The sequence below is a fragment of the Priapulus caudatus genome, unplaced genomic scaffold (assembly GCF_000485595.1).
Source record: "Priapulus caudatus unplaced genomic scaffold, Priapulus_caudatus-5.0.1 Scaffold45, whole genome shotgun sequence".
NCBI lineage: Eukaryota > Metazoa > Priapulida > Priapulimorpha > Priapulimorphida > Priapulidae > Priapulus > Priapulus caudatus.
Genome location: NW_014577106.1, coordinates 645,619 through 662,541, shown reverse-complemented (window position 1 = coordinate 662,541; position 16,923 = coordinate 645,619). Strand labels below are relative to the sequence as shown.

At 39.7% G+C, this 16,923-nt stretch overlaps 1 protein-coding gene across 5 annotated transcripts in view; it reads left to right on the top strand.

Annotated features, from left to right (window-relative positions):
• The window catches only part of LOC106820750 (probable phosphorylase b kinase regulatory subunit alpha), a 28,912-nt gene extending 12,753 nt beyond the window's left edge, over positions 1–16,159 (top strand). Inside the window, exons 14-30 of one of the 5 annotated variants that reach the window (XM_014825295.1) lie at positions 1,162–1,237; positions 1,486–1,577; positions 2,037–2,213; positions 2,420–2,646; positions 3,008–3,019; positions 3,682–3,821; positions 4,221–4,299; positions 4,716–4,793; positions 5,302–5,381; positions 5,778–5,856; positions 6,692–6,821; positions 10,347–10,451; positions 11,600–11,685; positions 11,991–12,164; positions 12,323–12,376; positions 12,651–12,854; positions 13,183–16,159. In XM_014825295.1, coding sequence (XP_014680781.1) covers positions 1,162–1,237; positions 1,486–1,577; positions 2,037–2,213; positions 2,420–2,646; positions 3,008–3,019; positions 3,682–3,821; positions 4,221–4,299; positions 4,716–4,793; positions 5,302–5,381; positions 5,778–5,856; positions 6,692–6,821; positions 10,347–10,451; positions 11,600–11,685; positions 11,991–12,164; positions 12,323–12,376; positions 12,651–12,854; positions 13,183–13,413 — 2,024 coding nt within the window. In that variant the 3' untranslated portion in view covers positions 13,414–16,159. Of the gene's footprint in view, positions 1–1,161; positions 1,238–1,476; positions 1,578–2,036; positions 2,214–2,419; positions 2,647–3,007; positions 3,020–3,681; positions 3,822–4,220; positions 4,300–4,715; positions 4,794–5,301; positions 5,382–5,777; positions 5,857–6,691; positions 6,822–10,346; positions 10,452–11,599; positions 11,686–11,990; positions 12,165–12,322; positions 12,377–12,650; positions 12,855–13,182 lie in introns of all 5 variants that reach the window. The other 4 variants (XM_014825294.1, XM_014825293.1, XM_014825297.1 and 1 more) reach the window with 4 other exon arrangements.
• Positions 16,160–16,923: the final 764 nt, after the last annotated feature.

Below are 16,923 nucleotides of genomic sequence, written 5' to 3'. Positions count from 1 at the left end.
AGGCTGTTCGATAACTAATAACCAGTGTATATTCCTTGGCGCGAGATAGGTGAGCCATAGCGTAACTAGGGCCTATTGTATGAAACAAAATTGGTCTTATCATCAGTCTTAACATTATCTTTGTATCATAGACTTTGATAGAAACATGGTAAAGTTACAGATTTCTCATACACAGTGCGTAGAGGTCCGGTCTACAAGAAAATGGTAGTGCAAGGACTAATGCTAAGACAAATGTTCTTTCTGACAGTGAGCCCCTGAATTACAAGTGGGTCTATAGTAGGTTGATGAGCTAGTGAAGGGAGGATTGAACCAACTATTATGACGTTGTTAGTCAGCATAATTGAATTTCATCGCCTGGGTTAGCTGGAGGTAGCAGCTTGCCCGGGCAGGAGCAATGCACAATTATGGTGGGAGTTTGCAAACCTTGCCCATTTTAAGAAGAAGAATAATCCCTTCCAATAAAAAATGCCCAGCGCCAACCTGCAGTCGAGTCACAGGAGCAATGTAGCAATATTCAAGGTGGGGAGATATTCACATGATTCAGCTGTCCCTAACACATTCAAATGGAAAATTGGTGTCGATGTATCCAAAAATATATACATAACTGACAGCACCAGGTTCATCGTCATGTACAGTAAGCTGTTATTCATGTCTGTGGTAAAACTATGACCCTGTTAGTCATTGCAATAGTGACAAGCAGGAAGGCAGTAAACTGCAGTATCAATGCCAGTGACCCGGAGTTTGCTATGCCTACCAAGGTCTAAACTAATAAAAATCTTGCCCCCGAAATGAAATTGATTGATCGTAAAGTGAGAGCCCTCAAGTTATGTCGCAGTGTTAAATATGTGTAAATGAAATTTGGCCATAACGTACGTATTACTAGGCCACAGTTATAATTCGGAGGTAGTCAAAATGTGCAGTAGAAGAGGCTTCCACAAACTTTGCCATCAATATGAACGCTGTATAATAATGCCTATCCTGACTAGGTACAAGTTGTAACCTACTTGTATGGCGACAATGACCAAATGTTCTTACCCAATATAATGTAATAAAATAGTTTCAAACAGTGTTTGCTGCATTAGGTGTAATGTATGCAACAATTGGATACGCTAATGATATGTGGTCTCTCCGCATATAAATTTAAGCAACTTGTATTTGCAGATTTAAAGAAAAGTTTGCCTCCCGCTGTGATTGCTACACTCAAAAAGCTCAAGAGTGGCTATGTAACTGGGGCCAGGTATCGTATACTATATTAATTACATAAATATGTGAAACCTTCCCCCTTTTTACCTCTAGATCCGAAATAGCATATGAATGTGCTCCCCAATTTATATGGTATGTTATATGATGAGGGGATGCCGAGCATAAACTTGTTCAGACAATACTAACAACTGACTGAGCAATTTGTGACGTGTATATTATTCATTGTGAGTAATATCACGAACCCTGTTCTTGTCTTATGGTTATAATGTTCAGCTCTTGTAGGGTGGATCTCCGAAAAATCAAGGATTTCCTCAGCACATCCTGCGTTACTCAGTTGAATTTCCTCGCTAATACGGAATCCGGTGATATAGAAGGTGATTTTTGCTCGATCTCCACAGCGTGACTCGCTGTCTCGTGTTTAAGTATTTGAGTGTTGCAGTTCATCCCTGCTATTTTTAATAATTCAAATCTCTAAGGAGTGAGGCAGTGTAAGTGCATCCCGTTTACAGACTATAGCAGAATATATCAATATTCAATTGTATCCAGAGAATATGCGATACTATAGTACGCTGTAAGACGTTATACTGATGTGTGCTGACGGTGTTTCACCTGGCAGCTGGTATGAGCCTTCCGCATAGAGTGCAAATTGTGCATTTTAGTAGAACTGCTCTATCATGATGCTGCAGTCGTGCTATCTGGTTTATTAAGTAGCTATACTTGCAACAACTATCCTGAGAAGTGTGCAAGAGAAGATTTATTTGAGTTTCATTTGGAAGAGACGTCACACGCACTTGCCTTCTTTACATACAAATTTATCGATTGTTCGTTCTCAGGCACAGATGAGAGCGTGTTGGAGCTTCTAGACAAGATCACTAGGCAGAATGGCTCGCACCGACACGCACGCTTGCCTGTGCATCAGGGCCGAACACCGGGCTCCATGTGTCACCGAGCTTCCTCCGTGCGGGGCATCGTTAAGCGTACAAAGTCGATCGCACTGGACCAGGGCGATGGTAAAATAGACCTTCTTATCCACGCCGTGCCTTATGCTCCACTCGGTGCAAAACTACCCGATCACAAACAGATTCAATCAGGTTCAAAGACTCAAATTCTGATCTATTACGTAGACGGCCGGGCGGAAATGTTTATTAGCGATCGTAACGCTAGCAAGTGTAATCATGGCGCATGAGTGGTCAGTGATGAGGATGTTCTTGTGCAGAGGCCAACTACATGCGCAGCAGGTATGCAGCGAGGCAACCCAGCTTCTCAGCCACGCGTGAGCAAGACTCCATCGATGATGACGATTGCAACGTGTCGATACAGCTATTCAACGATAGCACGGGGTCTCGGAGACGCTCGTCTGAGTTGAATTACCCTCACCTTGACAGCCATCACATGAAACCTCCCCTGCCACCAGACAGGTCGTCATACTGCCTCAGAACAGAGGTCGGTTTTCAGCTTTAAGGGTGCAAGCCTTATTTAATATTAAACCAATATATTGAGGAATAATATATACATATATTTAATAATATAAATATATATAATATCTTGATGTGGCATTGTTTGGTAATTTTTGGACATGCCTAGACCATCATACATTGTGTCGGTCTGCTTCCCATTGTTGACCTAGCAGAGCGTGAGTGATAACATCACTTGCATGTAAACATCATGCATGCATCCCCGCACTGTAAGCAATATTGTCTTAATCGCATGCTTTTTACTTCTTTGCAACCCTTGGCTTGCCGTTCTCTTACGCTGGATCGTCGTGCGAATGGACGTGCTCGATAATATGCTTTGTGCCAAGAAGCCTATTGCACAGGTAGAATTATTCTGATACTTACTGCAGCAGCATGGTACTCACATGACACAAAATGTATAGATCAAAGCTTAGAACATGTGTAGAATACACTTAGAAATGTATACAATGTCTTATATTATTACACATATATTAGAACACTCACACATCATTTTCACCAATATGTGCACCGATTTGCATTTCAAAGTAGGTTTGATTATGTGTGTCAACATCAATAACACCCGATTGTCACATCTCATGAGATGCCATTGACTTGTACCCTATCTCCACACTATGTTACTTTTGGCTAGACGTCGAGATAGGGTACCAGTCTAAAACAATTTGCATCACATAATCAGATACACTTGTATTTGTGGCAGCATGTTCATATTTTATTTTTGCAAATCTGAGGAATGCAGGCACATTTGCAGGTTTACTTATCATTTGTTGTTTTATAGCCTATAACAGCACAAACTCATAGTAATTTGTATGCTGGAGTAGAATCACCAATATGTCTGCTAACAGGTGAGCCTAATTTCTCTACATAGACTGATTTTTTCGATTTTATTTTAGATGCAATAGTTTTAATTGCTTGTTGTTTGCTTCTTTGCATCCCTGGGTTTGCCGTTCTCTCATGCTGGATTGTCATGTAATTGGACGTGCTCGATAATGTGCTTTGTGCACAGAAGCCTACAGCACAGGTGCACGTGGAACGGATGGAAACTCTCTATTCTGGAATAAACCCAGAAGATCTGCTGGACATACTGCGAGAAGCTGCAAGCCTTACTGAGCAAGCTGATATCATTCACTATTTGTTTATAACAAAGTAAGTTTGGCATTAACTGAAACTAATGCAAAAATCTAAAGTATTGAAATCCGTTATTGTTGAACAACACAAAATGCCATGTAGAATAACTGTCCTATCTCCCTGAGAGATGCTGGCAGCCAGGTAACAACACCCTATTGGATATTGTTGCTAGGCTGGTGAAACTGGTCGTTGTTTGTTTGGGGTTTTACACGTCTGTGCACCAACATGTCGACTTTGTGGAAAGATCACTAAGCATTGTTATTAGAATGTCCCATCACAACACTGATTGGCTACAGCTGCTTGTCAATCATGCCAGGCAGATAGATGATTTGTAACCTATTTTAAGTGAAAATTATGTTAAAGCTAACTGTTAACCTGCCTTTTAACACGCGGCTGTTATCCTTTTTTATTGTGCAGGGGTGCAAGTTGGGATACCCATATTGATGGGAAGCCAGGTTGCAAGGTGAAAGACCTGTTGCAGGAACTATATGAAAAGGTAGTCTAACCTGACTGTACATGTTATGCTATTGACGTTTTGATTACCTATGTGTTGAAAACAGTATTTAAGTCTCTTCCAGGTGTTGCCTCAATAAAGTGTTGAAAAATTTCAGGTAGGGGTGCAATATAATTAAATTCTGCATTCCCATTATGCAGAGAACGTGTGTATAATTGTGTTGCAATGGTATATTACTCCTACACACCTGTCCTACTATTTAGTTATCGTGAGATGTTGTTCTCTGTGTAGAATTAGCATTGATAAAATGATAGTCACTGCCAGCCAGCCTTGCTGCCTTGTTTAGTACTATTTCGTATTACTACACACATAGATAGGCACACTGTGTTGATTGCTTTGATAAGTCCGGCAGATTGAATTGGTATAATGTGTCACAATCTTGTTATTATGTTAAATAGGCTTGTCATGAGAAGCACTGGTGGTTAGTCAGACACACTGCCGGTGTCCTAAAGAAACAGGTGGAAGATCTGGCTAAGGTGAGAGATAAGTTTATCTAAGTAGGCTATTGATGTGGTCAGCCATATACTTATGATTTATAGTACATGTGGTTGTGTGCAGCCTGTTATGACTGAAAGTTATGTATTGTTGCACATATCTTTGTAGACTAATGGTTTTCTAGGAGTTTAATTCTTTAATCTTATGTAGATGCATCCTTGGGTATTTCCTTGTTTCCTTCATTGACTAGAAGATTCTGTATCCAAGACCACAATTTTGTTATTATGTAAACCTTTTTACTGGGGCATTTGCCAAACAATCATGGTGCCATTTGGCAATGTCTAATTGGTCAACCATGCATAGAAAACTAAGTGGTTAATGAATTTAGAAGCCTGCTTTTTTTAGTTATGCAAAAGGGCCTATGCATTGTGTTTGCAAGTGTGTTCAGTGGTATTACCACAGTTAGTTCTAATAAATAGGATTATGAGATGTCTGACCGTAAGGCAGTGAGTGATTTTCCATACGTATATCTCCCACATACATCTGCAGGCTGTTACAGACCTGCTGGTCAGGCAGAAGCAGGTGACAGTGGGCATGCCCCCTGAACCAAGGGAACGCACGATTACGCGGTGAGTTGTCCTCTTACCTAATATAAGCAACTTTCTCTCCTCTGTGAAGGAAGGCTTATGGAAGTGATTGCTATATGGTGATAGCCTGCTTTGTGAGGCAAGCTGAGGGAGTAGGTTTAGCATACTGGAGTTAGTGGTGGAGAGAGAATCTGATCGATGGACTGTGTCACATGTTGTGATTCAGTGTTATTTAGAAGTATCGTAAATTGCACCGTCAAACGAATTTATGGTATTTTGAGTCGATGATTGGAATTGGGATCAATAGAATCATTGGGAGACATTCCTGTTCTCAACCAATATTCTTGTTGAGGTGGATAACAAAAGCATTGACTGAGTGATTCTCATCTAACCTGCTTGCAAATAAATCCGTTGTTACACGTACGGTTTTGTATTTAGGCCACTTCCTCCAGATGAACTAAGAGGAATCATTGCTGATGCATACGGAGAAGACAGTAGTACATCCATGTTGACACAGGTAGGCCATCGAGAATGGCATTCTATTTAAAAAAATGTAGGGTGTGATGTGATAGGGTATGAGGGGGCGTGATTTCATATTTGTAAGCAGGTCTGGACATGGCTGGCATTGTGGCTTAAGTTGATTGGTTTTGGTAAGATGAAATCAAAAAGGTGGGTAAACCAAGGGGCAGGCAAGTCAGTGATATGGCCCCAACTAAAAATGTGATTAACCGGGTTCTCTCCAGTACAGGCCTTTAATGCATGTCGAGTCCTTACATGCCTTCAAAGCTGAAGCTCATTTGCAATATCAGATAAATCCTTTGACATGCCTTAGTTGCATAATCGGTGTGCCTTAATTTCCAGCTGTGTTGTCTATTCCAACACGTGCTGTGCTTTCATAGTTTGGTGTATACGACTTCGAACTGATCGAGCCTACCTGTGTATTGAGGCCATTTATGACGCGCGTAATTGACTCCAATTGGTACAACCGTGGCAGCGCCCTTCTGGCCCTTTCCCCATCCGTCAACAAACGACATGCCTTCTGAAATTCATGGGAATAACCCTGATGAGTAATCTTTTACAATGTTTTACGTTGAATTTTGTACATGGAAATTCTGTAGAAGATGGCTTTTGAGGAGAAGCTATAAATTTTATATTGTAATGTGAACATTAATGAAGCCACCATGCTATTCATCGTCTTGCTCACTTCGTCCAGCCATATTTTATGCATTAAAAGCTTAATCATCTAGTCGTGTTTCATATGGTAAGGTAGACTTAATGAAACGCATGCCAATCGGTGAGTTGGACAAATGCATAGCATTTAATCACTGATCCTGTTTCGTATTTCTCTGCAGGAGCTGTTGATCTATCTGGCTATGTTCATCTGCACAGAGCCAGACCTATTTCGATCGATGCTGCGTCTCAGAGTAGGGCTCATCATACAGGTGATGGCCTCCGAACTCGCTAGGACACTCAACTGTGACGGTATATGACAATATGTAGGCGCTGTACTTGGTGGGTGGGTTGGGTAGGTGGATCTCTGCGAGGGTGGTGCCTGCATTGTAACTCAACTGTCATTTTTCAATGTTACATTTCAATTTTAAATGGCTAAAAAATACATTATAATGTGCTATTAAAATGAGCTCATAGGTATAAATTAAGAAAGCATAGCTAGGTAGACTCATTTGCACAACTTACCATATGTATTTGCATCGTAACGTTAGACACATCATCTCATTGGTGTGGTTCCAGCAGCCAATAACAGTGTGCCAATAACAATCTTTACAATCAACCATCTATAAGCAGCATTCAGTTTAAGCAGACGGTTTGTAGAAGGCATATTATAGCATGATCATTATATCTTTGATCATTTCTGATTCTCTTAGCAACAATCCACTGCAAAAAAATATTGCCTGGTTGTTTTGGCAACATTTGTTTTGTGGACCATACAGATCACTCTAACCCTCGGCCTATCTTGGGTTACATGGATTTTTCAGTCCACAATACCACATGTACTTACAATTAGGAGATGATTGTATAATATCAGGTGTAAATTGTGCTAATAGTGTAACTAGTGATAATAGTGTATGGATATGTTCATGCTAATATCAATGATCATAGCCTCAAACTCTTACCAAATAGTAGGTATAAAATATATAATGCCTTTTAAGGCGGTCTGTGCGTGTGACACTAACTTGGATATATGCGTTGAGTATGTGCATATGTGTGTTGCGTGTGTGCCATCTGTGTGTATATATTCCATAGTTAGATGTTTATTTGCATTCATGAGGGAATGTAACACTCAACAAGTAACTTTTATGGGAGTTATGTTGATTATTGTCAGTGCGAGCCTACCTTAATGACCTTGTTTATTTTAGATCATTCGATTGTTTGTTACTTAAAACTTAGTAAAGATTCATGGGTTATGTTCAGTTAAGCCTTGCAATTTATATTAAATTGAAAATGTAAACTGCAGTCGTCTGCACTGTCAACGGTGGTTGTCAATTTAGAGTTTCCGGTTGGGATTTCACTTGTATGGGTTCATTTGTAAGTTCTGCGTAAAACTGTAAAGGTGCTCTTTCTCATTGGTCCTCTGACATGGCTGAGCTATTCTAATGGCAATGCCAAAAAACAACACTCAAAAACTCAAACGTTAAATAACTGAATTAAGCTTCTAGATTGAATAGTTTTCTCCATTGACTGCCACTGATTTGTTTTGGATATAGGTAGGCTAGATAGGATGGTTTTAGTGACAGGTTTTAATAGGAAGGATGCAATTGCGTAATGTGTATTAAGTAACAGGCACACTTAGATCATTTGAATCCTCTGTACCCCTTTTTATGTATTTTCATGCAGTGTCAACTGATCGGTATAGGAGTTTTGATGGTGAGTCATGTCAGCTTCAATATGGGCAGACAAAAGCTCAAATCTGTGCCTGTTAATTAAAGTGAAATTAGCTTGTTCTGTTGTTGATCACATCACGTTTTTATAAATTGCTTATTATTGCCTGAAATTTTATTTCCCTTATTTATTCACTTACTGGGAGTTATTATAACTACACGTAAAGACCATTATTAGTATTATTGATGAGAAAGATTTGAGTCAGAATATATATTAGTAAGTGGAATAGATATTTTGAGGAACAAATGTTTGATCAGTTACTATAAGAGTTGCTTTAAAAGCAAATTTTTGAGTCTAGTGTGTATATTTAGGCATGTTGTTCCCCCGTAACACTATTAACTGCACTGCCGATTTACCAGCTAAAGGAAATACTCGCATTACTTTTGTTAATAACCTGTTATGGTGTCTTTTTTTTTAAAGGTGTTATTTTTTGGACTCGGCCTCTGCTAGCTGATGATTTATATTTTTTTTTTTGAAGCCAGCTTATATAGTGTGCTTTGTTTTAGTTTGTGTGAGTGGCTTAAAGTGTGTGTGTGTGTGTGTGTGTGTGTGCGCGTGCGTGCGTGTGTGCGTGCGGGCGTCAGTGCGTGTGTGTGTGTGTGCGTGCGTGCGTGCGTGCGTGCGTGCGTGCGTGCGTGTGTGTGTGTGAGAGTGCAGTGGGTGAGAGTGCAAGCATGAGGGCGCAAGGGCGGCTCCAGGGCCATTCTATATTTAGAATGAACGAATCTGGGTAAAATGCTAGGAGACCAAAGCTGCATTCTAAATGGATAAAATCAGTAGGGAATGAAACTGCTATGGCTTTCTCAAATGTCTGCCTGGTCGACTAGGTTCGCTGCCTGTTTTTTCTCTGGCAGCAAGTACTTGCTTGGAGATTTATAACCCTGCAATTGGGGGCCAATAACTAGCTCTACAAATAAGGAAATAGTATCTTTTGTAATTGGGGGCCAATAACTAGCTCTACAAATAAGGAAATAGTATCTTTTGCATTTTCAGCAGGAAATAATGTCTATTTATATATTTATAATATTTATATGATTTCTTGTAATATATTATACATACAGATAATGCTGTCTTTCATTTTTCGCTTTTCATCTTTTCACTGAAGAGAATCTACTCATTTTTAATAGATCATTCCCTGATGAATTAATGATGTTTTCCCTGAAGCCGGACTTAGGTCGGGTTGCGATTGAATGCGACATGACGCGACGCACTGCAACTCACTGCGACTGAGTGCTTAGGTCAACAGCGACGCGACTGTCAGCGACTGGCTGCGACCAGTCGTAGGCAGTCGCAGAAGGCGCTTATAGGTTGAAGCGACGATCGCCTATAGATCGCGCAACTAAATGAGTTTACATGACTTGTTGCTGTGTGCATGTTGTGTACATGCCTGTATGCACTGATTGTTTTATTCGCGTGCATTGTTCATTACGCATACGAATCTGGTCGCAGCGATCGCAAGGCTTGCGAAATTCTTGCGACCGGTGGAACCAGTCGCGTCGCGTCGCAAGAGTAGAACATGTGCGACTCGCTGCGACTGACAATTTTCTAGTCGCAGACCCGTCGCTGGCAGTGGCGATCGTTGCTGCGACTTGCAACCTGTTGCAGAAAATCAGTCGCAAGGCAATCGCGTTGCGTCGCAAGGCCGACCTAAGCCCGGCTTGATGGTAAGGTTGTAGCTCCCCCCTCTGGCACCAGCCCTGCAAGGGAAGGGCATGAAATCATCATAGGCAGCTCCTTTATTTTCCTTTTTTCCATTTCCGCCCTCGGGTGTGAGTTTATAAAGCCTGCTTGACATGGTTGGTAACAAGAAATAACCGTGACTTGTGAAGCCATTGTGATACTCCATCTTCTAGTACTCAGCTGTAACTATCAGCATTACACACAACACATGCATGCTGTTCATCCGAAGTGCTGATTACCAGCGTAGGCATGCAGGTTTTTTCTTTGAAGGTCAGCTGGAACTGTGTCACCTGCACTTTGTGAAAGTGATGTGTTGTGAATAAAACAGTGGTACTTGCAACAAAACATAGGTGAGGGGATTTCTGTGTAGTTAGCCAGGTGGAGAGTGACCACACACTTCTTATCGTTATGTATTTCCTTGATGCACAGGTGACAAGGCAGCCGAGGATCTACTGAATCTAAGTCCGTATGAGCTGAAGACTCTGCTGCACCACATTCTCAGTGGGAAAGAGCTACGTGTACACGTTAACGTCGGTGAGAAATTAACTCATTACTTTCCTACGGAACCTCGCCTATGCCGTGTTTACTTATAGAGGTTGCCAAATGTTTACTGTTATGTCTTGTAGAAAACCATAACATGCGCAGTTGGATACAGTTCGTACAACAATACAATGTAACTAAAGCCTGGCGCACACATTGCGGGTTTTTCCGTACGGTTTTTCCCGGTCCCACTCGGCGGGTGAATTTGGAGCGTGTGCGGTCTCATTATCCTGCGATTTTTACCCTGTGATTTTTCCCGCAAGCGACCGGAGCATATCAAGCTGAATTGATATCTTCCGGTAAAAACCGCACGGGTAAAATCGGACCGCAGCGTGTGCGGTGGTCAGCGGGAAAAACCGGTTACACGGGCCAATCTGCATCCTGCAAAAATCACATGATCGAAAAAATGGCAGCGTCCATAGAAGTCGCGCAGTTTTATACTACAAAAACGAACTCTGTCTATGCATTCTGCCGTTTATTGGTTTAGGATGCCCAAAATTGGCACACTGTTAGTTGATCACCTTTAGGGTGCCCAAGCACATTTATTAGGTTACACTAAAAACTAATATTTAAAAGCAAGTAAAATGTTAAAAGTACAAACACTTTGAAATGGCTGTTGTTGTCGTGGCGCGCAATGCATTTTGGGAAGACTAGCACCGCATTTGTCCCGATTTTAATCGGTAGCCAGCGCACACGGTGTTGCGTGTGCGGGTTACACCGATTATTCCCTGCGAGAAATCCCGGCGATAAAAACCGTAACATAGCGTGCGTGTGCGCCTGGCTTAAAAATAATATTACAAGCAAGCGAGGTGAAGATGTTACAAACTTGTATGCATGCACCACACACTGCTGTTGGGTCTCAAACAACGAGTTAACTGCACACCGGCATGCGGCTGTCTGTAAGACACAATTAAAGCCATCTCTCGGAATTAGAAAAATTCATCTAAATTTAAATGTAATAAAATTAACAACGGTATTACAATGGCTAATAGTGGATTTAAATCGGTTACGAAGACTAAGTAAATACAACGGTGTCACGATCCTCCTGAATCACAATTCTAATTGATATCGAAACTTCATCCTCAAGACAATACGATATGTATATTACATCATTGTCATGCTTGGATTTCATTTGTCCATAGAGGCTGACAATGATAACGAGGTATCCCTGAAAGAATCCAACAAAGAGGAAAACCTTGGAATGAGACAAGTTAGAGATGAGATCAATGTAAGTGTTCCATTCTTCTTAGGTGAATGTTTCTCGAGCTTTGGCTGTCTAATGTGACAGTTGTGTTTCCTAAAAAAATTGTGACAGTTGTGTTTCCTGTGGTGCCTTACAAATTGCAATGCATATTGGCTATAAGATTTCCCTTGTTTGTTATCATTAACCAGATGTTATATGTAGTATTATTGGATTATATCACTATCGATCGTCATGCATCGTATTTATTATTTCTTAGTGAAAACATTTATGTACTGTACGGATGAACTGGTTCCAAAACAGCATTATTGTAATGTTTTCATTTTATTTAGGACACTCATAAAGTTTCCTTCGTGTCGTTTGGTTCGTCGAAGAAATCTGGGTCAGGGCTGAGTGAAGGTGATATCTGCAGGCAAGGTCAGTGGCTTCGTCGTCGTCGTCTAGATGGTGCCCTCAATCGCGTGCCTTACGAGTTCTACCCAAAACTGTGGAAGGTTCTTGAAAAGGTATCTATGTAGACATGTGCTTTGTTCCATGCTTACTTATCCATCATAACATGTTGTGAAATCGCTGGATGACTGTGTATTCTACATCTCATATATTGTATGTTGCATCTATAATGTATAAAAGTAAATAGAAGTCTGTATTCCATATTTCTTTGCAGTGCCATGGCTTATCCATTCAAGGAATGGTTCTTCCACAGAGTTTGACCCGAGAGGTTAGATGCATTGTCCACATTTATTTGCTGTGTTGTATTTATTGAATTATTGGTAGTGATTATTTTGAATTCATATCGACATTGATGATAGTGCTATCATGATAATCATAAACAATGTTTTATCCTTGCAAGATATAAATGTATCTTAACAACTTAACAACTGTATTACTCAATTCTCGCCACATGGCATTTGAGAAAGATGTAGTCATAAATATTGCGATCTTCACATATGATGATCTTCTCTACCAGAAACATCCACTGCATTGTGTTGCAGATGACGCCCGGTGAAACAAAATTTGCACTGCAAGTGGAGGCAGTACTGAATCGCATCCCACAGCCAGAGTACAGACAACTGATGGTAGAAACACTCATGGTCCTCACACTGGCTGTAGAGGCAGACAAGAAGTGCAGTCTAGGAGGCATCATACAGGTGGAATACTTGGTCTCCGAGGCTAATCGAATATTCCTAGCTGAACAGGTAAGGACATGAAGTGTAACAAAACGTGTGGTTGCACGACGAGTGATGTGCTTTTAATTAGATCATGTGCTTCCAGATTATTAGTATATACTATATAATCATTTCAGCTGTATTAAACTCTTAAAAATCATAAACTGAATGATCTTATTATTATTTTGCAAGTACATATTTCAAAGCAGTCTACCACAGTCTCGATGCCTCAATGTTACTCAAATGCGGGATTGTCCATTTATACGTGAATAACACTGAATATCCTGCGTCTCAAATGTCATGACTTATACTGCTGTGGACTCTTATTATGCTAACTCTAACATTGTGGCTGTTGCAGTTACGAGTGCAAGGTGATGCCACGTTGTGCTGTGCAGGCCCCCATGCAACTGTGCCGTTGCCAGGGAAGCCTCCTGTTTTGAGGTGTGGTGGCAAGGCTGGCATCTGCCAGCTGTTTTATGACAGCGCCCCTAGTGGTCGATTCGGCACAATGACATACCTGTGCAAGGCAGTTGCCCAATCGCTCAACATATTCCCTGCCACTGGAGACTTGGAGTGTGTGATTTCCTAGAGTTCGTTCTCTTCTGCACACGTGCTTATGAGGGAGCGAGAGAGTAAGTCCTAGTCAAATGCTGGTGTCACAGCACTAACTTAGAAATATATAATTTCTGGTCAATTTTCTAAAGATGTCAGGTAACCCAGTTAAATACTTAATTTAATTAGCATTTAATAATGACAATCCTATTTAATAGACTGTACTGCGGATATCGAATGGTTTTTATACATTATATGGGTTTAATACAGCAGCGCAGTACGAAACGTCATACAATTTATATGGGCCATCGATTGTATGTTGGATGTTATAAGGTATGACCACTATATGGGGCTAGTTACTGTACTTCGTTAATAGTAAGTGATGAAAAGAAAACGTTTACTATTTCATTTTTGCTTTGCTCCGGAGTTTTCTTCTGGTATGTGAACCGTGTTGGACTTTTCCAGTTAAACGTTTGCTGGTTCAAGTAGGGAACTCGTTAGTAGATTGTACCTCAGTGCTACTTATGTTGGCGGTACTTATGGTACTTGGTGTTTTATTACTTAATATACGTAAATATATGATTGCAGATCGAGTTGTATTATAACCCAACATGCAGAATAATTTCTTTTGGATGCTGAGAAACGTAGAGGTTGTTACAAGTATGTCGATGAAAATAGAATGGTAGGTTACGATTCTTTTTGTGTGATACATGTAAATCTAATGCCCTAGTCGAGAGATTTTAATGCTTCATCAAAACATGTCCCTGTTTTGTGGGTCATGGGCAAGTAGCTTATAATTATGTGAATCTGTGGATATGTTCACAATTCTGACAGTTCATATTTAGCATTCTATATTCTGTTAATCCACCTACGCTACAATCGTTTTTCTCTATGATTATTGTACTCCAAACTACCCTAGTGCCTCCCCAGTCCAACCCCTTATTATGCTCTCTTTGGCACAAAAATCGTGCATATATAATATTTATGCAGGTTTATGTTTGAATGAGCAGTAAAGGTATCTTTAACTAGTGACATGTTCTAGTGTCACAAAGTTGCACATCTACGCGCACAACTGCGTTATTGTGATGGATTATGATTTGCTGTGTAAATGTTTTCACGCAAGGTGTTTCCGAATATCGAATTTTATTTATCAGGGTTGTTTTCTTAATTCAGATTTTAGCGTCAGTTTTTTTGGCGATAGACACAAAAATGCTGGTGGTAGTTTTTTGTGTGACAGTTTGTGATGTTCCCTCACAGCCCGTCATATTTGCACGAGTTATGAAAAAGATTTTTGCATTGGAACGTGCAACTGAATTCAGTGGTCTTCATTGGGCTGTTTATTGGAACACATTTGGCAAGTATTTATCTGTAATTTCAATACAAACGATTTAGCAAGAAATAGTATTAGTTATTCCCTGTCAACTGACATTGGCCTTACTGGATTTGGCTGTATGTATCCATACTGTGAACCTCATTGTAGATCTCATTGCACAGTCAATGGGTATGCTAACTTAACTCTGAAATTGCAATTAAAATTTGTCTTGGTTATATCTATATATGGTTTTCCTTATTTTTACTTTGATTTGAGGAATGTTTGTGTAGAATTTCACGTACATTATGATTATACCAATAAATTTCCAGGGCACAACAACTGGTTTATATTATATGTATTATATAAAAGTAGTATGTGCCTACATATACCTGTCATTCCATATTGGAGTTCTCTATCTTCTTCTTTGGTTAATTGTTAAATTGAAACTTTCTACTGAAATCTGCAGTGTTGTTCTATCTATTTTATCACCTGATTTTATCAAATTAGACTCTCCATCTTCGGTATAGTCTTTTGGGCTTTGAAGACTAATAATCCTTACAATGCTACGAGGTTATTTCTGTCATCAGATTTGTTCATGAACAGGTCAGATTGTGTATATGTGTCTATCTGACACCGTGGGACTGTGCTGTCAGTCTCCTGACGAAGTTGTGCATATTTTAGAATGGGAGCGAATTACAAAAGTGCAATTATTTCAGGAGTAAATAAAAACACTGCTATGGCGCGCCTATCATACTACTATATTACTACTATTCATAACGCTACTATATAGTGTATACACCGAGCTGTACATTGCTATTATATACAGCTCAGTGAATGTACATATGATATCTATAATCTATGGCTATCACTTGATCCGTGTGGTCAGGATCATATGGTCTGCAAAGTAGTGCTTTTAAATCTTCGTTTTGCCTGTTTTAAAATGTGAAATCACAAAAGTGCAATCATATTTATACTAAACTACTATTTATCTGGAAGACCTTGCTTAGAATAAACATGCGTAATTTAAATGAAACTATTGGAAAAAACTGTAGTAGTAGATACTGAATTCCTTAGCCAAGCAAAGTTTAGAAACTTGAAGCAAAACTTAGTTTAACAAGGTTTAAGCTCAAGTTTAATTATTAATGTTAGATGCATTTTGCACATCAGACTTTGTACTGTTGACATCGCATATAGCGTCCACCATACATGATCCTGTTGTGCAATGTGCATGTATTAATTCCTTACAGTTGCGTTTGCATGGCGGTTGATATAGACAATGTTACACACACTGAAAACATTTCTTACGAAAGCTATTTAGACATTACTAATTGCCGATGGCCCAACTTGGTAAAGAAGTAGGTCATTATATGATCACTAATAGGCCGAGGTATTGTTGAATATATTCAATTAAATACCCCTATCATTAATTAACTGCTGTATTTAAACAAATAAAGTGGTAGTGGATCCGTAATCAGTAACTGTAATAAATCTTTATTTACAGTAACAGTTGTTTATGGTAATTTTTATTTATGTTTTTTTACCAGCGCCGTATAGACACGAAAAACACATTTTGCAGTAACATTAGAGTGGGAAAAGCACATACAAATCCAGCTCATTGACTTTCCATCAAATATACCAAATGATTTTAAGATTAACATCATCTTAATTATCAATCACTAGAAAGGTGATAAAAAGGTGGCTGTGTTTACTTACTTCTGCTCAGCCACAATCTTTATTACAAAATCCACACCTCACTGTAGTTTTACTATGGAAAACGTTTTAATTACTTCAAGTAGGAAGTCGTTACCAATACTACAAAGCACTTTAATAGAGTACAGCACGATTTACACAGTGAACATATCAGCTGTTCTGTCTTGATGCCAGCTTACTCTCATCATGTCCCATCAGTTTTACAAAAATCATCACTATAATGGACAGCTGATTAAACATTCAAGTCTGAAAATATGTGGGAACCATAGCACAGTGTTTAGGGGGTTCAGCACAAAAACGTTAACAAATTATCGCGCTTGCAAAAATTACCTTGATGGTGGCTGGCTTCCAGTAAAAGCATCTCACACTTGTCTTAATTTCTAAATCTATAATATCTTCCATATCTGCTCCATCACATTAGGCATTCCAAACATATAATTACACTCCTGATATTTATAATGAAACCATTTTTATTGAGACTCTCTCTCTCTCTCTCTCTCTCTCTCTCTCTCTCTCTCTCTCTCT